Here is a 26,777-nt window from a genome sequence, read left to right as displayed (position 1 = left end):
GCCGAGGAAGGAGGACAGAAGAGACAGAGTGGAGGGGAGGGGGCACTGAGAGCTGAACTGAGGCGGAGAGAGCCAGAGAGAGAGTGTTTATTTAAGTTTTTCGTCTCCTGACTCAGACAGAGAGCAGACTACAGAGGATAATGAGAAACAGACCTTTGGTGGAGAGGAAGAGGAGGGAGGCAAGACTCAGGAGAAGGAGGGACAAGGAGGATTCAGTGGGGAGAAGAGGGGAGAAAGAGCTGGGAGGGAAAGGAAAAAAATGCAAGAGAAGAAAAGGGGAGGAGTGACAGCCAAAAAAGGGGGGGCTGTTGTGTTCATTGCCACAGGAAATAGGCCCTCTTATGTTCACTAACTGACAGTTAACATCACAGCCCTGGTGGCCGTGCAGGCGGCCTATGGCAGGTTTCAGAGATAATGAACTTCTTGCCATGTGTCCTGCTCATGATTGGAATAATAATCATATTGTTTTGGGCTTAACTGTGCGAAAATCTAATTGATGATAAGGATGATGAGGACATGAAGTTGATTTTAAAAGGAAAAACTAAATGAGATGATGCAAATGATGCAAAATGAGACAAGAAAAGGGAAATTTGCATGGGATTGTTATAATAAGTTAATGTTAAGTGAATGACTTCAAGAGAAACCTTCAGAGTGAGCGAGGCAGGGGGAGAGGAGGGGGGCAGGAGGTTGGGCAGAGGGGATTCATGACTGACAGACATGAGGTCCTATGGGGAATGAGTAACGGACCAACTGGAGCTGGGAAACCCACCCAAAGGCAATTAAGGGTAAAGGACGACAAAAATATTTGATAAACTTTTTTTCCCCCTCCTCCCAGTCTCTTGAAGAACTAGAAGAAGAAGAAGCTACAGGGATGACGATGGAGCTAGAATGAAAGAGCCGACGGTATTTTGGAAATATGATTCGGAGAAGACTGTAAATTATCCGGAGCGAAAATTTGATTTGGATATCAAGACATCAAGTCTGGAAAAACTTGCAAACAAGGAGGCAAGAAGCAGAATTTCTCGCGTAGAAACTTTCTGAAGCAAAAATTTCCTACATATCCCAGATGAGGAACATTAGCACAATGACACGCACTTATGAGAAGAGTTTGGGGAATAAAGTTCTTTTGAATTCTTTTTAAAGGCACACCAAGGGACGTTCAAATCGCCTGACGCAGGGAGACAAGATTGTATCAGTATATCTGTATCCTGTCCTTGCTGCCGGAGGGCGATGGGGGCCGCGCCGGGCTCGGGCTGGGAGGAGGGAGAGTTCGAGTTCAAGTTGGTTTTTGAGGAGGATCCGCCGTCGCGGCAGAGCCAGGGTCCATCCCCGGTGCGCACTACCGAGCCGGAGAGCTCCGCTGCCGGGGAGGAAAGTGAAGGCGCCCTGCTGCAACTCGACTCCTGCAGCAGCAGCAGCCTGGGTTAGAGTCACTTCCTGAATAGCTGAACGTGTTAAAAGCAAAGGGACATACTGGATAAAGGGGGTCTGAGCGGCCTGACGGGGTGGCTTCTATAACTCATGGGAACTTCTGTGCGCGTGCGTGTCGTTGCGTGTCGTTTGATGGGGCTTTCATCTGCATGCCTGTGCTTATGTGATGTGTATGTTTGAACGTACGTCCGATGCTTGCGTGAGAACGAGTATATTTTTACTGTGTGTTTGTTTTCTGTGTGGTATGCATCTGCGTGCATATCTTTGCGCATTGTGAGCTTGTGCATGCGTGCGTGCAGCCCCAGACTCAATGTGTTTCTAATCAGCTGTGCGTGTGAGTAGAGTTAACAGCTGCCATCTGGGAAGGAACCTCAACCTCTGTGTACTGAACACACACACACACACACACACACACACACACACACACACACACACACACACACACACACACACACACACACACACACCTCCCTCCCGTCTTCATCCGAGCTCCACCAATACATACACATACCTCACATCCTCACATCTTCTCACTCATTTGTTTCCCGCCCACACTGGCATACATTTGTATTACCACACCCAAGGTATGAACATTAACTACAGGAGAAAAAGGAGAGGGCAAGTCTTCACGTTTTTCTTCACTTTTTTTTTAAAATGTTTCAGAGTATGTAGGTTTTATTTATTTGGGTAAAAATCTCCATGGATATGCCCATAAAATGTGTTAAAGTTGGGCTTTTCAAAGTTAAGTATGAATCCAATATCTATCAAGGTAAACAGATTGCCAATTTAGCTGCAACACGATTGTTGTGGTGGTAAAGTTTGTTCACCAATGAGTTGAATAATTTAACTGTCAAAGACTTTTAAAAAATCCATTATTGCAAATATTTATACTTTAGGTGAATCAGTCTATTATTCTGCTCCAGATCTGTTTTGTGACCTATTGTTTTTACCCAGAACCTCACGCCGGAAACCATCTCATTTAAGATCGAAGTTTGTTAAAGAGCTGGACTCTCGAACTGAGATTCTCTGAAGTATATTAGATCTGTTAGACTGGTATCTCCAAAAGAAACTGATCCAATGATAATTTAAATTATGGTTTTTTTTAAAGATTAAGAAGAGAACACGAAGAGATAAATTCCCCATTAAGTTGAGGCAAAAAAAAAAAAAAAAAAGACAACAGTTTAAGCTTAAGAAGAAATCAATCTGAATGGCACAAATGTATGTTTTTTTCCCATTTCTTTTGAACCCTATAAGGCTTATTTATATATATATATATATATATATATATATATATATATATATATATATATATATATATATATATGCGCCATACAAGGGGGCACGCAGCAGTATTATGCCATTTTTGCTTTTCCACCACTTGTGAGGCCCCACAGACCCCCAGGTTGAGGTAAACATTGCTTTCTTGAGGTTCAGCTCAGGACATGGAAACAAACATGAAAGTATATCAGATCAGTGAGTCTTTTTTTTTCCCTGTTCGATAAGTGTTAGTTAAATTCTGGTGCCTCATAAACTCCTGCTGGTCTACATATAAACCGCTAAATCACTGATTCATGTGAAAAATCCGCCAGCAGAAGAGTTGCCTCAGTACTGCAGCTTTAATCACTTGGAAATACTTTTGTTGCCAGGAAACATTTGAAGAGATTTTTTTTTCACCCAGCGTCTTAATTCGTTGGCAGTTGCTGTTGTGTGTCCGCATTGCCCAAAAATTGCCCGCATGGCCCGCTGCCACTACGGAGCGGCAGTGATCAGTCGGAGCCTCGTTCATTAGAGAGTAACTACTGTTTGACTCCATGTGAAGCCAGACCACACCACACTGGGAAAATGTTGTGGCAAGGGATGTGGCCTTAAGGAGTCAGTTTGGTGGCTTATGGGCAAAATCCAAAGGAGTCATGTTGAGATTATACAATGAAAAAAGTCTCTATATAAATGTCAAGGTCAGCGGTGGATTTGGGTGTGTGGTTCTTCATGCTGTGAAATGAATCAGTGGGCCAAAAGTAAACTTCATGATTTAGTTAGAATTCCCATTTCACCCTTTACTGCGCAATTTGTAACTATAATACATGGAAAAATGTACGAAATAGTTTAAAAGTAGAGCTGAAAGTTTTGGGGGGATTTTGATAAATTGTTGCCATACGACATAGTGATTATGGATAAAACCAAATCCCACTTTAAGGAAAGATTATCACAGTCTTTTTGGCCCACATTTAGATTCATCTGGACATCTACGTTGATGTTTTTGAACTGAATGTGGAAGCTAAGCTGGCAGCATTTACCATTCCAAGTTTGGTCCCCTGTTTCCTGTTGCTTTTGTTAACAAAATAATTAAGACTAAGACTAAAAAATAGCATGAAGAATTTTAAAATGAAAACCAATTGGTGTCCAAGAGTCACAAAGAAAACATGGCTGATACCAAACTCATGTCTGCCTTTTAAATGTGAAGCTATAGTTAGCTGCTAATTAGCCTAGCTAGCATAAAGATTTAACAACAGCTTCAGACATAATAATACATTGATTTTTATGCTTCTGACTAGGTGTTTCCAGTCTTTATGCTATAAAATTAAGCTACTTGTCTCCAAATAGTGTACCAAGGAATACGAGTGTGCAGTGAGGAACAGTGTAGATATGCCTTGGGATTCACCTCAGTGAATGGTCACGTTATGATGGTGCAGCGGTTTGAGTGTCAGAGTGATCCTGGAGGTTATGTTGTTGGGGGCATTTCCTCCAGGTTGGGTCTCCCAAGACAAACTGGTCTGTGACTGAGACTTGGCTCATTCCAAAAAAGCTTAGAACGTGACACATGGTCAGCATTTTTCCCTGTTTTTTGTGGACTGTATAAAACTGTCTGATAAGGTGCCAGAGACAAATTATATCCTAGAACAGCAATGCTTTTAGTGATGTGATGGTAAAAACTGTGGGCAGATGTTCACATTGGTTCTTCCATGTAGAGTGGAAGTCCGGTCAGACAGAGCTATAGATATTGATTAGGCTGTGGCAATTGGGAAAACATATGCATGCATCTTTTTAAAATACAATAGCATTTGACTGAAGTTCACCTACATATACAAACTACTTTTTCTTTTAAATATAAGCAACACATTTAAGGCATATACATTTGTCTACATGTAAATTCTGTTTCATTAATTTCATGGACTCTTACATGTCTGGATTATGACATTTGTCACCTTCCTAACCCCAGTGTCTGCATTATAACCCTGTGATGTGACACGAGTCTGGCTCAGGTTGCTCAGTACCACAAGAGACAGAGTTCAAAGCACAAGGTCAGATGTTAGAGGTGTACTCGTGGAGTATGTGTTTCTCGAATTGCTTGCTTTTCTTTTGATTGAGATTTAAGAGGGGCATCCAGCAAACGGCGACGTTCCCAACTCCTAATTTCATTTTTTTAAGCAAGGAAATGTATGGTGTAATGCTAGTGGAGCTTTTTACTAAGAACACAAATACCGCTGTAATGCTATGTTCCTTCAGGCGATGTAATCAGAAGAAATTTTAAATGACAGATGTAATAGAGGCTTCCAAATACCACTATTTGCCTTAAGATTTTGGCTGGCTATCAAGTACACCTTGTACACAAAATGTTTTAAAATCACTCAACAATGTTAAGCAGCTGTTTGCCTCAGATTTTCTAAAAATGTCAAACGACTTAATCCTCTGTCAGTGCAGCTAGTTGTTTCTTATCTATTTGCTAAGCTAAGTTACTAAACAGCTTGGAGTAGTTTTGCATTTTCCGAAAATTACTTCTATTTCCTAATTTATATTAAAAGTGACAAAAATGCTGCACTTGCTTTTAAGACATTATTGCGGTAAAATTCTAGCGTGTGCATTTTCCATATGGTAGCAATTACAGTAAAATGAAGGGAAACTGATGTGTAAAGCATGATAGAAGCACACTGATGATAAAAAATGAATCCTTACTCACCACAAATTGTGTTTACAATATTTTGATTTTCATCTAATGAGTCTCTCTCACGCCAGAGGTACAAGAGCAGGACAGTTGCAGAGCTAGCTATTATTGTGTGGTTAAGGGGATGAAAAACAGATGAATAATTATTTATTGTCATGTGGATGAAAAGGTGTAAAGTGAACAGAACAAAGTGCTGTTCTTTGAGAGCATGGGATTATAGTCAGTTTAAGCAAGCAGACAACTTGCCAACAGAAAGAGTATTGTAAAGATTTTCTAATTCATATAATTTGTGGGTGTGCCCTTCATGTGTCCGGACATTCATCCCAACCTTTATGTATTTTCAGTTGCAGACAAAAACCTGGCTGCCTCTCACGCAGGTCACTCAATCGACATCCCCAGCCCGACACCTGCGTCCAGTCAGCGGGCAGGGATGCATTCCCCACCTCCACGAAGGGATCACTTCAATAAGTTCAGCGGGACCTATGAGAGCCTGCCGGCACGCTCTGTACAGGTGAGACGGCCTATGTCTAAGTATTTCATATACCTTGACTGAACAAATGACCGTAGAAAGAATCAGCTACAGCAGCTGCAGCAGCCGTCTGATTGGTTGACCTTAAGTTTGTTCCAAGAGCATATTCAACTTTTGTAGACACGCCGTCGATTGCATGTAAGTCAGTCCAAGAAGAAGGAGGCTTCCTCAGCAGCTTTTTCTTGGGTTTCCTTCCATTTTCCTTACTTGGAGAGTTTTTGCTGTATCCAAACCAAGGGCCGAAAGACTTAGGGTATATAAGTTTTTTGAGACAAAGCAAACAGACTTTTAAACACTCACACATTTAGTGTTTCTACTCATGCAGTTCAGGAAATATTAGGCAAGAAGTGGACGTACTGCTTCTCATTCGGACAGTTGTTTCAATTCATCTCAGCACAGCCTGAAAATCAACTCACAGTGACTTGAAAACTGCTTGAGATTGACAAACAATAGCATGAACCAATACTTGGTTTGATTTTTTTCATATATTATTATTGTACTCAAGTTTTTTTGTTATTATGCATTCAGCTACTTCTTTTCTATGACGTAAGCATTTTGCAGGGCAGCTGCTGAAATATGTTGTAATACTGTCTCAGAATATAACAAGGTGAGAGTACATGTACAGTTTTCACTGAATTCTGTGGTTTACTGGGTAAAGATTGGTCTTTTGTACCTGAAGGACCCAAATTCTGGACTTGCAGACAACACAAGGTAAATGAAAAATAATCCTTGATTAGGTTGAAAGTCCTTTACAAAAGTTGAAAATTCCACAGCTGCACAATACATGAGGGAATAAACACAGAGAGGAAAACAGACTATTAAAATAAAACAGGAAGTAACTGCACAGCGAATCACGTGAAAAAGAAGAAGACTTGACAACGAGAGGGTGGAGAAGCAAGCATGTTCCTCAAAACATAAAAACATCCCACAAATAAAACACATAACCCAAACTGTATTATATTAACTAAAACTCAAAATTATAAAAACCACAGGACGTGACAAACAAGAGGTTTTAAACACAGCCAGACACCCAGCCTGCTTTCTCCTACAGTCCTGGAGTAATTTTGAAAAAGTCTGAAGGCAGCTAAATTTCACTGTGGCAGATTTTATATATTAGGTTTCAAATTAAGCTAAAGAGGCTTTCAGGGAGCACATCCTTAAAAGGGGTCAGTGCCAAGAAAATGATCAAAATCCACACATAAAAAAAGCTTGTTTTCTCATAGTTTATCTCACCACGATGTTTAATGAAATTCTTAGTACATACAAACAAAACATAGTGATCACTGCCTCAGTGCTCTCTAAATAGAGAAGGGAATAAATAACGGCTGTTTGCCTTGACGTTAACAGATGTCCCCTTTAACTACTTGGTGGAGACCACAAGAATGAACACTTTCTAATATTTTTTCTTTGCTTTTTATACATTATTATTATTATTATTATTATTATTATTATTATTATTATTATTATTATTATTATTATTATTATCATTATTATTAACTCCTCCAGTTCTGATAAGACTTGGTAAGGATGTAGAGTGAGGTCGTGTTAAAAATCCATTAAAATTTGGTCTGCATCCACCAAGGTCTTCAAGGTCAACTTCATTATTTATTAGTTGAAAATTGTCAAAAAGGCTCATAACTTATAAAAATATGATTCTTACAAGTGCAGTATTTGTAGAAAGTACCATAGAGAATCTTAAAAGAGCGTGTCGCATTTGACCTTTGACCTCTCCTTAAAGGTCAAAAGATTGATCTGAAGGTCAAAGTAATAACAATGGTTTAAAGAGCTATTTAAAATTGTGCTTCTTACTGCCAGTTTTCTTACCGAGATTTGAATTGTTAATTAGATATATTTTTTTGTGTGTGACAATGTTTGTTACGAGCCTCTTATCTCTTTTCCAGGTTTCTGAATCTCGTGTGGTCGAGTGCCCCAGCATCCAGATAACCACCATCTCGCCTGACGATGACACAACACCCACCATTTCCAGTTACTGGGACATGGGCAACAGCGGCGGTTGGGACAGAGAGCGCCTTTACCTGCCTCTACTGGATCCTTTTACCTATCGTGACAGATGCCCCAGCTCCCTCAGCCCCAGCCCTGCCTCTAGCCCCTCCTCTCGAGGCTGGCTCAGTCCCGCTTCCAGCTGCGACTCTCTGCTGGTGGAGGAGGAGGAGCTGAACGAAGGTAGCATCAATTTTGGCCACTCATCATCCTCAAGGCCCACCTCGCCTAGTGGGAAGAAGCGTAGAAACTCCCCGCTGGCGTCTCCCTGTACTTCGCGCAGAGGGAGTTACTCAGAGGAACTGCAGGGGTGCAACCTGGAGGGTGGAGAGTCCACCCCTCACTCTCAAGCTCCGCCCAGCAGCTGTGAGCTCAGCATTCCTCAGAAAACCAGGAAGACATCATTGGAGCAGGTAAAATGCTGTGTGTGATCTATTGCTTTTATTTAGCCCTGCCAAACCTGGAGTAGGCCTCTCAAAGCAGCAGTATAAAATTCTGTTTTCTAACTCGGCTCCTACTCTTAGACCTCAAGCTGCCATCCCTGTCTAGTTTGTTTGTTTGTTTTTAAATTAAAACAGAAATTACAAGAGAGGGTTCAATCTAACTGTCAAGCCAAGGACACTGCACAGTCACACAGTAAAAAACTTGTGGAACTCAAGGTAGCCAATCCATAATGAATGTCCAGCTTCATGATTTATTTGAGTCTATATGTGACCATCATATATATCAAATGAACACCAAGCTGTACTGAAGAAGACTTGAAACCAGTGACTGACCCATTAAACTTATCAGGAAAATGTTCAGTGAGGCAGAAAATCGAGTGAAAACTCAGTGATTTCCTCATTGACTTCCGTGTAATGGCGCTCGCAATGAGAGGAGTCGCCCCCTGCTGGCTATCACAAAGAATGCAGGTTCAAAGGACCTTTATTTCAGAGCCATCTATACAGTGTATGCTCATATTATGTTACTTTTACTATGCTTCTGTCTAGCATCGGCACTGAATATGCATTTTAGCAAATACAAAAACTGAAGCAGTTTAAGTCTTAAAACAGTTTTCAAGAAAGCTAAAAGCTGCAACTTTTTAATGATACAGACACGAACGTTTTAGTTCGTGATTGGATGTTTAATTTGCAAAGATTAAACTTTGTTATGTTTTGAGATTTCATTTTTATTGTATGGATATTTCTTTCCCAATACCTTGGCTTCCTCTGGTGATGGATAATGCTATGTTGCTGTATTTACTGTGCAAAAACTCCCAGTCTGTGTGTTCTGGTGCTGTGGCTGCTTTATACTTGTGTTATTACTGAACCCTGATGTATTCATCAGAGTGTGAGAGTGTGTGTGTGCTTAGAAACCATGTAAAGGCATGGAATGTGTGTATGGCTGGGTGAAAAAAAGCTCTCTGAATGCTCAGTTAGAACAGAAAAGTGCTATATCTATATCTAAGTATCAGTCCATTCAGCAATAGTTCCACATGATTGCCGGTCCAAACAGTTTTGCCATTACTATACTTCCTCTGTAATTTTTTGTAGAGATAAGCAGGCCCCTCTGTGTAGAGGGCCTGCCTATAATCCACGTGCTTGGACATTATTGCATAAATGTTGCTAATATTGCATTAGTGTATTAGTGTAGATACCTCCAAAAGCTGACCATGATGTAATTTTCAGGCTGCATTGGCATGTTTTCTTACTCCTTTATTTTGTGATCTGTTCCTTGCCATAGTTTTGTTGAATTTGCTTTAGAGTACATTAGGGTTCCCTTACACAGAAATAAGGAAAACAACATTTACTTCTTTCTCTAAATCTATAAAACTTTGGTTTTTGGATAATCAAACATGTTGTCATGATTTGAGTAGTGTCAAAGAAAGTCTTTGATCCTAATGTGTAGGGATTTTTAACATTTGATTTTTAATATGTTATATGGGCATGTGTTTATTTTAGATATGTTTCTCTCTTTTAGCTAGCCTCACATGCTTGTGTATGTGTGGTTTTGTTGGTTAATTTAATATGTTATCAATCTGCCAGGGACTACAGATGAAAATTAGCCCGTGCGGCTAAATCTGGCACATTCACATGATGAATTGTTTAAATAAACATAAACATAACCATACAGAGAAGACTGAAATATAAAAGAAACATAATAGAAATAGAAAAGCAAAAACAAGTCTGTGGAGAACTAACGAGGTGAGATTTTTGTGTTGCAGTTATCTCCCAGGGAGGTGGACCAGGAGCAGGCTCTGGGCCACAGCTCTCCCTGCCCACTGCCAGAGACCCAGCAGACCAGGAGAGAGCCCCCATCTGTGGGCATGGACTACCTCTCTGTTCCCCCTCCTCTGGCCTGGGGCCGAACCCGAGCCAGCGCCCACAGCCCTCTATTCAGGCAAGGACAGCATCACTTTTCAACATTTCAATCCTGTAAATTTACTTGCTTCTCTCCATGTGGTTCTTTCTATTCTTACTGCATCTAAAATTCTCACATCTGATTTATTTCAGGTCTAACGCCCTGCCGCCACTTGATTGGCCTCTGCCATCCCAGTTTGACCAGTATGAGCTGCGTATTGAGGTCCAGCCTCGGCCACACCACAGAGCCCACTACGAGACGGAGGGCAGCAGAGGAGCCGTCAAAGCTGCACCGACTGGACATCCTGTTGTCAAGGTGAAAACGAAACCCGCAGAGTCTCGTCAGAGTTTTTGTGATTTCTCAGGTTTTTTCACCTTTATCTGTGTTATATGATATCAGATCTAATTTAATGTTAACATGTTTTCGATCATGTTCACACGACACTGGAACAAATTCTTTGGCCACTGCTGCTGGCCTCATCGCAGTTTGATTTCACACTGCGTCTCTCTCTGTCTCTCTCTCTTCACAGCTGTGTGGTTACACAGAGAGGAAGCCGCTCTCTCTTCAGGTTTTCGTTGGAACAGCTGATGACCGATCAATCAGACCACATCCTTTCTATCAGATACACAGGTACTGAGCTGCAGTATTTTTCTATTTAAAAACAAACGTTTTCTTCATGCCATAATGTTCAAGGAACACAAAATTCAGGGGACCCATCACGTGACTGTCGTAGCTTTAACCATTGTGCAATAAACCACCAGCTGGTTCTCGTGTTGGTCCAGAAAATGTGCTACAACAGTTGTTCTTAGTCCCTTCCCATAATCCAGAGAATGTATTTTTGATTATGATATCCTATATCGACTGAAGTGCAGATTCAAAGCAAAGCAGATCCAAACTGAGAAAAGAAACACACCCACACAAATTTTGCATTTTAAACACAATATTGAGTTCAGTTGCATCTTTTAAAGGAATATAATTTAAAACTGAGTCAAGAACCCTTAGAGATAGCGTGAGAAGTTCAGCCATCTGGGAGGGGATCAGAGTAGAGCCGCTGCTCCTCTACATCGAAAGGAGCCAGTTGAGGTGGTTCGGGCATCTAACAAAGGGATGTATGCTGGGCACGTCCTGGGTGAGGTGTTCTTGGCATGTCCCACGGGGAGAAGGCCCTAGGGCAGATCCAGGACATGCTGGAGAGATTATGTCTCTCGGCTGGCCAGGGAATGCCTTGGTGTCCCCCCAGACAAGCTGGAGGAGGCTTCTCTGCTTAGGCTGCTGCCCCTGTGACCTGGCCCCGGATAAGCAGAAGAAGATAGATAGATGGATGGATGGATAATTTAAAATTATATGTGAGAGATTTATTTATCATTCAGAAGGGAATGTAGTCAACTCTGCACACCTTAAACTGTCAGTCAATACTAAAAATATCAAAGTAAGTCTACGAGGTCAAGTTAGATGAATATTTTTTAGTGGCCAGTGAAATTTTCCAGCCATTGTATATTACAATGTTTTTTTTAAGTTAATAACATAAGTGCAAGACTTTAACTAATGCTCTTTTTTTTTTTAAGTCATTAGAAAAAAAGTGAGGGTGATATTAGTGATTATTGATCTCATGTGTTCACAGAACTTGAAGTGACATGAAAAGGAGCATTAAATCCTCACATTTTGGAAGCAATTTCACTGTTTTCCATTCATAAATAACTTGTGTTCTGCTGGGATTTCACTTTATTTGTCTCAGCTGGTAAATTTAAATGTATGTTCCCCTTCAGAGTGACTGGAAAGATGGTGGGCACTGCCAGTCATGAGAGCGTTCAGGTGGGGACCAAACTACTGGACATCCCCCTCAGCCCCGAGAACAACATGACTGCTCTGTAAGTCAGAAGGATGCTCTCACTGTCCTGGTCATGTTTGTAGAAAAGGATTTTTTAACACATATGCTGGAGTTGCTTATTATATATGCTCGGATGGGCTGCTCATGTTTGACTGCTGTGTCATACCTTTGTAACTGGTCCACTTTAAGTTTTAAATAGCTCTTTCCCTCAAGTTGCAGTTTCAGTGTTGAGTGAAACTTTTCCTACCCAAATTTATGTCATGAGACAAATCTTGTGTTTCACAGCATCGACTGTGCCGGGATTTTGAAATTGAGGAACTCAGACATTGAGCTGAGGAAAGGAGAAACAGATGTTGGAAGGAAAAACACACGTGTTCGTTTGGTGTTTCGTACCCACCTCCCTATAGTGCCCCCTTCGGGACCCCCTGGACGAGTGTTGGCTCTGCAGGTTGCCTCTCTGCCCATCGAATGCTGTGAGTGGCTGCTTTATGGAGAATTCATATTATGATACAGAATCCTGTTACAAAGGAGTCACATTTGAAACATGCAGTGTCACTTGGATTTGTCAAAGGTTGAGATTTTTTATAATTCTGCAAACACTGATCACAAGCGCTTTGCTTTATAAACATTATTTTATTTTATTTTGTTTTCACTTCCAGATCTTATTTGATATATTTGATTTTATTCTACTTTATAATATCATGTCTTTTTAATTAACCTTATTCTGCATTACTTCTGCTCCACTACACAAGCTCTTAACTTCACTGATTACTCTTTGTTGCTTTTTTTACATTTTATTTTACTTTATATTTTATGGATGTTTTATTGCATTTTGCTCTGTATTATTAATGGCTTGTCCGTCATCTGTAGAGCACTTTGAGATGCACTAACCTTGATGAAAGGTAGTGTATGAATAAAGTCTGATGACTACATATGCATTTATCGTTTCGCTCCACCACAGCCCAGCGTTCGGCCCAGGAGCTGCCTGTCATTGAGTCGGTCAGCCTCACTTCCTGCTCTGTGGAAGGAGGGGAAGAGCTGCTGCTGAGCGGCACAAACTTCCTGCCAGTCTCCAGAGTCCTTTTCATGGAGAGAGGCACAGGTAAGCGTCCAGAGGAGCCTTGGCACATTTTAATTTACAGAACTGGCAGTAAAAGTTGATTGGGAATATAATAAGACAGAAAATAACTTGAAATCTGTTTTTAATATTAGGTAAATGATACTTCAGCCCATTAGATTTAGGTTAAAATAGAAAATAGAACTTACAATTCTCTAACTATTAACTTCTCCAACTAATTAAACATGCATGGGAGAGTTAACAGACCCTCTATACATACACAGAGAGGCAAGAGAAGAAATAAAATTAAATGCAAGACACTAAAGACAAGGAACTTCCAAAATAAAATGTGAGAGTCATAGCTAAATGGAACAAATGCTGAGGGAACAAATAAAAAATGAGTCAAGAACTGAGAAAAGCAAAATGTTCAAATAACATAAAGATCAATAAACCAAAATAAAAATACCAAACAACCTAAAATAGTTCAAAAACCACATTAAGTTATAATACACACAAAAAAATGATAATTTTCACTATTTCATAGTGAATAGTTCTCTCATAAATCATAAAAACTGTCAAAATGCACATTTCCAGGTTCCCACACATAGTTGACAAGCATTCCAAATTTCAAATGCAGAGCAATGTTTGCTTTGATGCAATGTTTGCGCAACTAGGTCTAATAAACATTGAAGATGATGTGGGACTATATTTTTATTACAACAAACAATAGCCCCCTTTAAATGGTTGTTTTCACATATTTGAAGTTCATTATATGCTGATAATTTTCACATTCAGGTCTGTGTAATCCAGCTATTAGAAACTTATCTCACATGTATGTCATAACGTGTGGAGAACGTGGACTTGGATAGAGACTCAAGAGCTTAAAAAAATCAACAAACAAATCTTTATTCAAGCTGAACATCAAAATTCAACCCAGAAGACACACAAAGAAAAGATTATATGATGATTATTTGATTGAATGATGAGTTCAGAATCAGAAGGGGGATACTAGAATTCTAACAGACATTTTAAATAAAGCTTAATTCAGATGCTGCACTTTTTTAATTGACTTGTGTTCATTATGTCAAACCTTGCTCTTGTGCTCTTTTGCATTAGATGGCAAATTACAGTGGGAGGAGGAGGCTCATGTTGACCGTGACAACAGCAATGAGGTAAATTTGTGAAATTTCAGCAGACGCATCCAACACAACTGGAGATGCTCTGATAAATGCTCTTTAATCCCCCTGTATGTCGTCTTTATGCCTTCCAGTGTCTTTTATGTGTGAGGGTCCCAGCCTACAGTGACCTATCCGTCAGTCGGCCTGTGTCGGTCAATCTTTATGTTTCTAATGGGAAGAGGAAACGGAGCAGCACTAACTGCTTCAAGTATTTACCCAGTGAGTATCTAATCCCACAAATAATTTTGAAATAAAGAGATTTACAGTTTGAAATCCAATGTAAATACAACACTTATATGTGTCAGCTGGACATGCTTTACATAAACATCAGTTATGTGTGTCAGTTATTCTCGATTTCTTCCCTCAGTTATGTTCAAAGAAGATGATCCCCTGCTCTCTCGATCCCCTATGCTGCCTCTGGATGGTGGAAACATGTGCCCTGCAGGGGGTCCACCCAGGATAGACAGAGGCTTCCACGTGAGAGGGGACCAGATGTCTGATGAGCAAAATCTGAGCTTCCACCTACCCCCCTACCCCTCCACCTATTCCTCTCCGTGCCCACCCATAAACTACAATGAGGAGTACTGCTCTAAACCTGATGGCACGGTGGAAGAGCCCGGCGGGACCAGGCCAGCACTATCCGAGCGTCACCCCAGTTTTGAGAACCTAGAGCTGGGCTTCACCGAGCTCCTTCCCCCTCTGTACCCACGTGGTCCACAGCCTCCCTCACCTTCACCTTCCCCATGGCTGGACTCACCCTACTTGTCCTCTTCACCCTCTCCTTCCCACTCATCCTCTCTCAGCCCTTTCCCAGCTGGAAGTCCTATCTCAACCTCCCCTCTGCCTCCCATCCCCAACTCCTCTTACCCACAGTACTCTGCTTATGCTCAGGAGGTCTGTCCCTCCCCTCCTACCAACCCAAACCCCTATCAGGATATCTGCCCAGCATCCTACTCCCACTATGAGGGCTGGGACCCCCAGGGAAGAGTGCTGGATACAGGAAATGGAGGAGAGAGGGATCCCAAGATCCAGGAGTGTCCATTGGAGTTTACCAGCTCTGCCTCTATGCACCACATTACCTTTGAAGAAGGTGAGACATAGTTTTTTCAAAACAATGTGATATTTGAAAACTGATTTGATAAAAAAAAAAAAGACATATGTGGCTACAAACACAGATACAGAAATGTTGCAGGAAGAAATACAAAGAAGAATGAATGGTATCCACTGAATGGACTGTGCATTTTGGCTGCCACTCTCTAGGTATTTTGGGCGTTTTTTATTTTGTTTTTCTGGCCAGAAGTGACCAGATTTGGAAGAGAATGTGGAGTCCTAAGATATCTGGTAATATCACCAAATTTGACATACATATCTGTTAATTATTGATAAGAAACATAAAAATAAAAAACAGAAATTTCACTCCACAAAACTAGATCACAAAGTTCTTGGACAGCTGTACCACACAAACAGCACAATTACACTTAGCAGCCTTTCTAGTATCTAAATGTACAGGTTATAAAACTTTTTATTTTGAAAGGGCAAACTTTTCACAGAAACAATTTGTTGTACCAGACTGTAAACACGACTTTAATGCCGTAAAGCTGGCCATTTTAAAGTGGGTATCAGCGGAAGTTGACTGACTTTTGCAGCCAGTCTCCAGTGGCCACTATAGGAACTGCAGTTTTTAGCACTTCAGTGTTGTCCTTGTTTTTCAGCCCCGGGACTATGATTTTTAAAGGCACTTTTTAAAACAAGTTTATTAAATCATGTTTATTAATGCTGAAATATTTTTCTACTCACTGGTGCATTGTCTTGGGGTTTGAGTAGATCTACAAACACTGCATTATGGAGTGAGAACGTGATATGACATGCAACACAGGCTGTCTGATAGGATAGCTGGTGATCATGTGGTATTTGGTGTAAAGATTTGGCTACCAGGCCGATTCACAACCTTATATTGACATTACCTGCAGGGTCAGTCACAGTTTCACAGCATAGTAAAAAAAAGAAAAGAGCTGTATTTTTGTCAAAATTTGAATAATCTGAACCTAGTTTGCCACTTAATTTGGCCCCAAAAATTGTCTTTTTGATGAGAAAGTGAAACCTTGTTGTAGGTAAACTGGTAGCTTGAGAAACAAAGTGGTTAATTCCAACCTACCTCTTGACTAAAATAAAAGAACCCCGAAAGACTAGTTTTCAAACAGGTAACTCCTTATTTGTAGAGTTTCAGTCTCTTCTAAAAACACCCTCAAAAGTCTCTTGCCTGGTTCTGCTAGAAGCTTCTTCCTGCTTCCTGTTAAAAGTGAGTTTTTCCTTCCCACCATTACAAAGTGCTTACTCTTAAGGGGTTGCTCGATTGTTTGGGTTTTCCCCAATACTGATTATTGATGATTGATTTAACTGCATGGAGTTATTGATGGTGACTTGACTTGATTGAGTTGATAATTGTATAAACTATTTTTGATACATCAAAACTAAAAATTTCTGGTAACTTGAACATAAAAAAACAACTGTCTTTTGTTTAGAAACTAATTAGCGAACTATGTTTGTTTGTTTGTTTTTTATCAAATAGCATACAAGTTATAGTCAATGACAGATATATAGACAGATATTAGTCAATGTAATGTTTGGTAGCATCTTGTAGTTGCTGGTGTTTTTAGACGTTTACAGTCTTCACTGTAATTTGCATTATAGCGTTTTTAAAAAGAAACAAAGCATTAACCTTGGTGGTTAAGTTAGGGACTAGATTTTATTTTTACTTGATGCAAGAAGATGTGGTGTGGTGTGCAGTTTTTCTAGATGTTCCAAGTACGTAAAAAAAAAATAAATACAAATCTCTAAAAAGGGGATGTTGAAATACGATTAAAATAAAGCCTATGAATTCTGAAAATATACATACGATTGAAACTGACAGTGCAGTATAGGTTAGTATTGTATTTTGCAGCAGCAAATTGCATCCAGTGAATCTGTGATTTTCTTCTCCTTCCACAGTATCAGAGTTCATCGGGGAGGACATCCAGTCTTACCAGCCAAGCTCACAGATGGACAACCAGCCAAACTGAGCTGAGAGGGTCCCCCGTTTGATATTCAGCCTCATTTTAAATTCCTTATGCACTCGGTATCAAGATGTGTCGCTGCAGTTACATGTAATATTGAAAGGGGATTACCAGGACACTGTTGTAATTATGACCACAGGTAACTGTTTTATAAAGGGAAACTAATATTTGTAACATGTTTTCAAAATAAATTATATAAGAAACTGCTTGAGTTTGGAATGCCTGCAAAACATAGTAGACCATAATCTTTTTTCAGGGGCTGTCTTCATTGATGCTTTTCTTTTGGTCCTGAACTGGGCTTAATCCACAACTGGGAAACCAGCTGCTACTGTTTCTCAGTATATATCGGCTGGTGCAGGGCTGATATTTGACCTCTTGAAAGGATGATAAGGCAGGGACTTTTAAAACAGTTTGAAAGGTTTGTAAGAGATATAGTTTGTTAGAATACCTCAAAGTAGAGCAAGTTTGTTTCAGAATGGTGAAACATGGAGGAGTTGGTGGGTGACTCAGCAGAAGGATGCCTCAGCAGTCTTAAATCAGCAGCTGTTTGAAAGAGTACTCATAGTCCTGCAACCCTTTACAGTGTCCTTTTTTCTCCTCTTAAAGAACTGTGGCTACAGGAGAGATGGATGAAAAGTCTTTAAGTCTCGCAAAACATTCAAGGTAATAAAAAGTTTTCAAACAACAAGAAGATCTTAAAGTTGCAGCAGATAGTTTGCTGACACTTTTATGGGTATATATGCTTCGCTGCAACCATACATGGGCATGCTGTGAGCTTGAGACCAAAATCACTAATGGTACAGGATAGTTACAGTATAGCTGCCGTGGAGCTCTGAATGTAGCTCTACTGAAGCCACAACGCCTTCATGACACTGACTTTTCCATTTCCTCGTCCTACTTTTCTCTCTGGCTGCAGCTCAGGAAAGGTTGTTAGTTACACATGGAAAGTTCATGACAAGCAAACGTGCCAAAAATAAATAAATGGAAAGCTCGCGTTTAAAGCTGCAAATAGCATTTTAATTATAGCTGAAGAGCACAAAGGGCTGAGTTGAAGGAATCAAATCACAATCAGATAAAAGGACAGTGCAGTTGTTGGTATTGATTAGTGCAGATGTCGAATTGCATGGAAGAACTATTTCATACTGGAGTGATTATATACCGATTGGCCCACATCATCTTGTTACAGTGTTCGGTCCTGGCACTCGTGCGGAGGTTACTTTGACACATACCACCCATCTGAACCCCCCCACCCCCACCCCTCACCCCTAACCGCTGCAAAGTCATGCACCAGTGACAGTGGCAGTAAAATGTGGCTCGCCACGCTGCTCAAGAAAATCTTCCAGAACAAGAAAAATAGCTTAAACTGTTAGCCCAACCTCCAAACTCCCCAGATCCCAATCTGGTGAGCAACAGTGGAAAGCACAAGAATCAGACCAAGGAGTCCCCCACCCAGCAAACCACAGGAACCAAGGGGTCCACTGCCAACATCCCAATGTCAGACACCGCCATTGTATACATGTATGTGTAAGCATGTTCATGGGAATATTTATGTATTTTTTTTAAGACCCACTGAATTTATAGTCCTCTGATACAAAGTAATGCTTTTGTTAATTGAAAAAATGAAGAAAATGCAGAAACCAAAGAATCAACCTCATCATCTTCTCGTTGCTAACACACCACGTGTTCTCCTGGGAAATAACACTTTGGTCCAAACTATGTGACTGTCTGTCAGTTCAAGGTTTAATAACATCTTCAGTGTGATAAAAGCACGATCTGCATTGTTAGTTATGACTTCCACAATCTCTTAATTTTTGAACTTTGTCACTATCTCATCAGTACTGCATAGTTTCTCATCCTATAAATGGATAAACGAGGTCGCCCTGACTTCAAGCTGCTGAACGACCTTGTAAAATTGAATCCATGTAGGTTTTCATTAAGTGTTTTAATAGGCCACAAAATAGTGCTTAAATGTTTTTGTGAAGGCAGAAAAAATATGTTTCGCTTTTCTGTGCACTAGTGAATTTTTTGCATATGGCACAATCTGTTTACTCACCCTTCCCTTCTTGCCCTTCTGTGTGTGTTTTTTTTCTCATTTGTCTGTTATTTGTATCCTTCTCTCCTTCTTCCCATTGACTATGACGGTGGACTTTATCACAGTATGGTATCTTGAAGGATGTTTCCATTTCTAAAGTAGGAAGGGAGAGAAGTGGAGGAGCTTTAATTTGAGACTCTATGAGGAAGGGTTTTTAACCTGTGAAGTCATATATGTCCTTTTTTGTCACATTGTGTGAAGTTAATTAAAAGTAAGACAAAATATAGAGGTTGTCTAAACACTGTCACATCTGAGATCATAAAAACAGACAATACAGCTGTTCCACAAAACAAATGTAATTGATACGGCTTTAAAACGACTTCCAGAAAGGAAGGCTGTGTCATTTTGTTCTGTTGCTTGCATCTATGATGGGAGGGACCAGGATGTGAGGAGTGGGTGTGAGGAAAGTAATGAAAGAAGTGAAAACTGAGAAATGTATATGCTCCACCCGTGTCCTGTTGTCTTCCCCTGTCATCTGCCACATTGTCCTCATTATTGTGCACGCACTGTTTTCCGGTAATCCTCGCCTCATGTTAGACTTCCTTTTTGTGTCTGACCCAATTTTGTCTCTCTGTTTTTTTGACCGATCACCTGTTTACTGTATACCTGACTCAGCTTTACTACAGTAAAGGGTTTTTAACTTTCACCTGATCTCCCTGGTCACCACAGATAATATGAAATCACACAGATATTCACCAGGGGGAGGTATAATCTCAAACATAAGAGACTGAGCTCTGGCCAGCCTGACCGACACATCCAGGTTCACATAGCTTTTGTCTTTGTAGAAATCCCTAGCCGAGTTCATCAGTAAACGCAGCTGCAATCCAATTTTAGGATCCTCAAGTATGTGAGAAACAAATATAGCAATCTGCCTGCTGCTGCCTGCTGTTAATGTGACAAAGCAGCCTACAGGCTCTGGCTTTAATGCAAATAATGCTCCACTGACTATATTTATAATCATGCTAGTTCTTGTTAATCTATAACAAGTTCCTGGCAGTGTGCTCCCACCGAGACAGCTGATGATTAATAGGTTTAATGTTTACAAGCTTAGCTAATATTTGTGAGTAACTATAATCGTGACTGAGGCTCAGAGTTGCATAAACTCTTACTAAAGTATCACAAAAGTCAGATTCAGACTCTGATACACTTTCAACCACAAAAGTTGGCAGAAAACAAAACATGAAGGTAACCGATTAAAGTGGAAAGTTTTGTTTTATAGTCCTTTGCATTTTTTTTATATTAGTCAAAAGTAGTGTATCACTATGATTTTGTTACTATGGACAGGCACAAGTAACAACTATGCAATCTCAGATTAAATACTGCCATTACTGATACAAAAACATGTGTTTAGCACACTAATTTGCTATTTTACTAATGCTGATGCTAATGATAGCCTTTTAGATTGGCATCTGCACTGGATTGCAACGTACAGTGAAGACAAATCACATTAGACCACTGAAGAAAAAGCATTTTGCATCTGAGACAGCCTTATCTTACCCAAGCTTTATTATGGCAGAAAATTAAAGGAGCAGGCATCCAAAAAGGATCTACCTTTTCAGCTAAGCTGCAAAATGTACTTATAAAGGAATGCTCTGTTTTCAGTGTAAAAGACATTACAATAGATAGATTTAAAGAGGACCAATTATGCTCATTTTCAGCTTCATATTTTTACACTTAGACTCCACTAGAGTAGCTCTGAATGAGTCACTGTTTAAATATTCTTTGTTTATCTTATGCTGGGACTTGGTGGAGCCCCTCTCCACTGTTCACTTGCAGTTCATAAACCTTCTGATAACAACAAATGTTAGCTCCTTTTCCTCTCCCTTTACCCGAATTTCCTTCTCATTGGCTGTCCTTTATAAAGAGGTTTCATCAGCAGGGGTGTTTGGAACACACAATATGTTAACTAATCTCCTATAAACTTATAAGGTTTATACTTACTTACATCATAAACCTTATAAATTCACAAGGTTTATAATGTAAGTATACATCTAAATGTCTCCAATTACTTTGGACCTTGTGCTATAATCTGTTAAATGCTCTTGAGAAGAACACCGATGGCTACTTGCTAGGCTGACCTATAAATAAGAGACTGCAGACATCAGTCTCTTTGTTTGGCATAAATAAAGTAACAAAGTGAGAAGAGAATATTTCTAAAGCTTTTTGATCACCATCTTCACTTTTTTTGAGCCCCCAATGGAAGTAAAAAGAGATCAAATTGTGGTTTTATGAGGGGGTCTCGTGTTTGACTGTTTCTTGACTGACGTCACATAACCTTTGATAAAAAAAAAACACGACTTGGTGCTTTACAGGCTCTATGACACACTGATTTTTATGTGTGGTAAAGTGTTGAAGTTCCCCTTTAAAATAAAAAGATGATATGAGACTGTGCAGTAAGAAGCTAAATTCAACACGGCAAAGGGTCAGTGTAAAGTCAGAGGACACAAACATGTTGAAAGCAAATGAGCATATTGGGAAACTTACTTCTTTAAATTACTTAATTTGTTACACACACACAGCATGACCAGCTATTAGTCATTAAAAATCAGGAAGAAATCAGGTTCGGGCTAAGCAGAAGGCTGTGTACAAGCAGTTTCAGGAAGATGAGAATGTATGCATTTCAGCAGTGCTGCACATTTCAGGCTCTCAGCACATCTGTGCGTCTCTGTTAATTAACCACATGTTCTCAGTTAGGTATTGTGCTGTCATTCAAGTGCTTGTTGTTCCACATTTAACTCTTGGCAGTGTTTGGAACAACAAGTCTGCTCTTCCAGTGGAAACATGATGCTGCGTAAGACACAGAGTTCTTTCTATGGCCTCTTTCAGTTGAGATTGTATCAAGCTATTGTAGTGCTGCTGACTTACTCTTTGTTCTTCCTGTGAGTCAGAGTGGGATGGCCAAGAATTAATTTAGTAACGTAGGGTAAGGAAGCTGATCTGCACAGGACTTTTGTCCCTAAAAATGAAACTTATACGAGATGGAGTAAAAAATCGCACACACACAAGAGAGTTAAGATGTGTAATGTTTGCAGTAAGATTGCACAATATTTATTTTATTAAAATGAAAATGTGCAAAAATGGACTTTGAAATGTTTGAATGACTTTTTTAGACACATCAGAAATGAAACTTTTGTTAAATCAAAGTAGTAAGATGGGTCTGATCAAAACAGATTTTTAAGACTTTAAAAATTCCTAAACCATTGCAGCAAAAGTGTTTTTTAATGCAGGATAGTACAATTATTCTTTTCTCCTTCATTTAAAATCCCGACACTGATCAGCGTTTAGCAATACAGGCTTTAAGTTACTACGTCATGCAGGAAGTTGGACCAGGATTGGCCTCCAGTCAAGTCGTGACTAGACTGGTAAACATCTTGACCTCTCTTTTTTTCCAAGAGCTCAGAGTAAATTTCCTCTTAGTCCTAGTAAAGAGTCTTTTTTGTAAAATTCTGTGCAGGTAAAACATCAAAGTGACATGACAAAGAAAATACAGAACAACATTTTGATGATCACGAATTTCAGTATAATTGAAATCCTAAAGGGGACATTTCTGGTATAAAGAGAACATAAAAAGTCGTCCGTGTTCTGTCCACGTTAAAGACGATATATTGCTCAGGATGGTAAACATGGTTAATCACACAAAGCTGTTAATTTAGCCTCATATCATTTATCTACCGACCACTTTTCTCATATATATGCTGTAAACCAAACTTTAAAAACTGTCTAGGCTGGTTGAAGCTGAGTCATCATGTTCCTGATTTATGGTAAAGCCCTATTAACTCTGCTCTTGCCAGCAGCTACAGCACCACATTCCCAGACCAGAATATCCAGCGTTTCCTTTAGAAAAATAATGTACAAGTCATTGTGTCTCGATTGGGCGTCACCGCTGTCTTGTTTCCTGATGGTAGATTTACAGGCAACTTAAATATTCCTAGTTTCCACTCTGCCCCCCTTGTAGCCTCCAGTGGTCAAACATTTACAGTTGGTGTGAATCACAGTTGTCACTGATTCACACCCCGGGGTCCGCACAAAGCTGGAGTCTCTCTGAGAACAGAGGTGGTGGTTACAAGAAAACAGGGGAGTACAAATAGTGTTCATTGAGCTTATGCTGATTTACAGTTAGTTTACTTAGTTAATTCATTTATATACTTTGTGAACATTCAGCACAATTAGAGATCAGAGTTTAACAGAAAGTCAAGTTTCAGAAGAGTGAGTAGGAAAATGTGGTGCTTTGCATCTATTTCAGTGGACAATCATGAATTTGATGAATGAAAATCAGTTTTAACAGTCAATCCTGAGGAATCCTAAACTGCAAGCATACACTCACTGGAAACTTTATTAGGCATACCTTGCTAGTCCCAGGTTGAATGCCCTTTGTCCTTAAGAACTGCCATAATTTACTTAAATACATATAAAGATAACATCAACAAGGTGTTCAAAACATTCCTCAATTTTGGTCCATACTGACATGACAGCATCACATCAGGGTGGCTGTAGCTGGGGAGGTAGAGCAGGTCATGTACTATTCCCTGGCTGCTCCACTCTGCATGCCAAAATTATTCTTGGGTATCCATAGTTCAAAAAATATCTAACAAAAACTCAATGCTGTCTTTGTTTTTGTTCCTCTGTCTTATTTCCATGCACACAGCATTTTTTGAGTCTTCTTTTGGAAAATCTGGTGATAGCTTATTACTATCCAAATAATAAGCATTCCTGTATACATGAAAAAATACATTAAAATGGGAACTGATCTGCCATTAAAAACTCCTACTGTCTGCCTCTATCAAAAGTCTAATTGCTTGCAGCAGTATAAGTGAAAGCAGTTCCACAGCCTTGGACAAACTGGGCAAATTCAGTTTTATTTGGAGCATACTGCTACTCTTACTTCTTGTTTCTCATGCGTTGACAAATATCAGACGGGTGGAGTAGATCAGGTCTGCCAGGTAGAGGATGAAGTTGACACCGGTGAGTACAGCCACTGTCATGCCCTTATCCCATGAACACAACCCCAATTGTGTGTTGCAGTTGTATGGCCTATTTTTATTCCCACCGTGCCTGGGGTCAAAGTTGAAGATAGGCCAGATGATGGTTGCTAACAGGTAGAGGACCACGGCCAGCATGGCGTAGGCTGACAGGAACCGGGGGAACGGGAAAGGCAAGCACCCGGTACACTCGCCTATACAGAGCAGGATGATGGCGGCTGACAGGATGAAGCAGATGCAATAGACAGCCATGCAGTACTTCAGTGCATGGTGATGGTCGTACAACACGGGATCAGTCACAAAGACGAAGATGATGCAGGCTACGAAGGTCTCACAGACTTTCAATAGTCCAGGTCCTGTGGCCATGTAGCCAGCCACCTCACCTGGATGTGCCTTGCTGATGCTCACCTCACTTATGTAAGCAATGGTAGCCAAGCAAGAGAAGACGGCTGCCATGATGCTGTAATCGCGGATTGTACTGGGGCCCATAGAACCTTTGAGGAAGTAGAGTGGGAAGATGATAGAGGCGGACAAACAGAGTAGGGAAGCGTAGCAGGCAAAGGTGATAGGGAAGTTCTTCCAGGAAACAGGGACTTTCGTCTGCAGACTGAAGAGCTCCACTAGAAACACGAGCAGAGTGCCGGAAAAGCTGAAGGCCCAGCAGAAGATGCACCAGTCTCCGGTGCCGGGGATGATCCTGGCACCATGCAGAGCCACAGAGAATGCCACACAGGAGAAAGCCAGGGCTGCCAGCCGTGTCCACAGAAGAGGGTTGAAGTGAAGGACTATTGCCATGATGAGAGGTGAATTGGGCGATGAGAGAAGCAGAACAGATTCCTCCTATTTGTTGGAGTTTCCTCTGTCAGGCAGAGAAAATTGTAAGAAAAAGAAAATGATTAGTAGTATTCTAGAGTCTGATGCAACCTTTGATGGCTCCAGATGAAATACAAGCTATAACTATGTGAGGCCAGCAGTCTGCGCCCAAAGAGAGTCAGTCCTCCTACATAATAATTTCTGAGTGAAACAATGATGCCTTTGTATTTTCATGAATGGCTAAAACAAATGAAATGGTGAAAACACAAAGTGAAACTGCAAATATGACTTCACTGTGATCAAACACATCATAGCCCATTTGCATCTGGTCAAATCAGCTGGTAGTTTATGTCATACAAGCTTGTATTAAACCCTGGCTGTTTCCATTGCGATAGGTAAATGTGTATATTTATTGACTCATATTACCAGTTATTTTCTTATGTGTGTGTGTCACACACTTAATATTAAATATCTATACCAGATTCTGCAGCTTCTAATAAACTTTGACATATTTCAGTCTTGACTTACAAGGGGATTAACTCACATTGTGACATGACAAAGCTACACCAACAGGGTGGCTAAAAAAAGTTTAGAGTTAAATAAAATGTTCAAATTGGACCATATAGGAGCTTTAAATAAACCAAAGCATAAAAACATGAAAGTAACACACAAACATCTGTTTATCATGTGGTTTTATTGAAACACTGGAATACATTTTCCTTCAACACTGATGCAGTTTCCACACTTGAAACAGCAGAGTATAAAAAATGTAAAGACTACAATCCTAAGATCATCTAGACGGAGTGAAACCTTAAAAAAAAAAAAAAAAAGATTTCTTTGAGTAGTACCACACAAACAGACATAGTGAATATAACTTTAGCAGTTAGGGACCAGCATTAATAGGTTCTTTGATATTTGGAGACACCAGAAATATAAACACACAATAAAAACATTAATGCATGCACTTTGACTATATGTTTTCCTTGTCTTTTTCAGATATATTCTTACAAGAGATTGTAGTTCGCAGACACACACATTCCATAACAAGAGCAAAACCTAGCCTACCAATCATCTTTAACATCATGTAAACCAATTCATAACTTCTTTAAGTCATTGAAGTGTTGATATCAAAGACTAATTGCTAGAACCCAAAAACTCAACATTATCGTTGTTTTTATTCCACTCTGTCTTTTCTACATGCACACAGAATTTTTTTAATCTTCCTTTGGAAAATCTGTTGACAGATTACTACTGTCCAAAGCATCCCTGCATACATGAAAACTGTATTTTCTGTATTAAAATGGGAACTGATTTTTGAGTAATATCAGCAGATTCCAGCAATCACATTCAGGTCTCTATATAAAAGATAAGAGTCTATTTGGGTCACTGGAAGCAAATATTTGCCATTTACATGCCCCAACACATAAACAGAAAGTCATATTGTTGTATGTGTAGACACAAAGACTAACTTGCCTCCAACTCCTCCCTTCTCTTTCTCTCTCTCTCTCTCTCTCTCTCTCTCTATCTCTCACACAC

The 26,777-nt window shown here is 40.0% G+C and overlaps 2 protein-coding genes across 2 annotated transcripts; one reads left to right on the top strand and one right to left on the bottom strand.

Annotated features, from left to right (window-relative positions):
- nfatc4 (nuclear factor of activated T cells 4) lies at positions 1-21,464 on the top strand. Its single transcript, XM_085139316.1, has 13 exons — positions 1-1,423; positions 5,716-5,882; positions 7,802-8,314; positions 10,105-10,280; positions 10,394-10,556; positions 10,771-10,871; positions 12,008-12,109; positions 12,355-12,542; positions 13,031-13,171; positions 14,243-14,298; positions 14,397-14,523; positions 14,672-15,394; positions 17,293-21,464. The coding sequence occupies exons 1-13, from the start codon at positions 1,231-1,233 to the stop codon at positions 17,361-17,363; spliced, it is 2,721 nt and encodes a 906-aa protein (XP_084995442.1). The 5' UTR covers positions 1-1,230; the 3' UTR covers positions 17,364-21,464.
- Positions 21,465-21,491: 27 nt separating this feature from the next.
- LOC146497345 (myeloid-associated differentiation marker homolog) lies at positions 21,492-26,746 on the bottom strand. Its single transcript, XM_085139340.1, has one exon. It carries the CDS (start codon positions 25,221-25,223, stop codon positions 24,342-24,344), a length of 882 nt encoding a protein of 293 aa, XP_084995466.1. The 5' UTR covers positions 25,224-26,746; the 3' UTR covers positions 21,492-24,341.
- Between the last annotated feature and the right edge of the window lie 31 nt (positions 26,747-26,777).

Source organism: Neolamprologus multifasciatus, chromosome 18, assembly GCF_963576455.1.
Source record: "Neolamprologus multifasciatus chromosome 18, fNeoMul1.2, whole genome shotgun sequence".
NCBI classification, from domain to species: Eukaryota; Metazoa; Chordata; class Actinopteri; order Cichliformes; family Cichlidae; genus Neolamprologus; species Neolamprologus multifasciatus.
The sequence above is the reverse complement of the archived record's forward strand: the minus strand, read 5'-3'. Positions and strand labels throughout refer to the sequence as shown.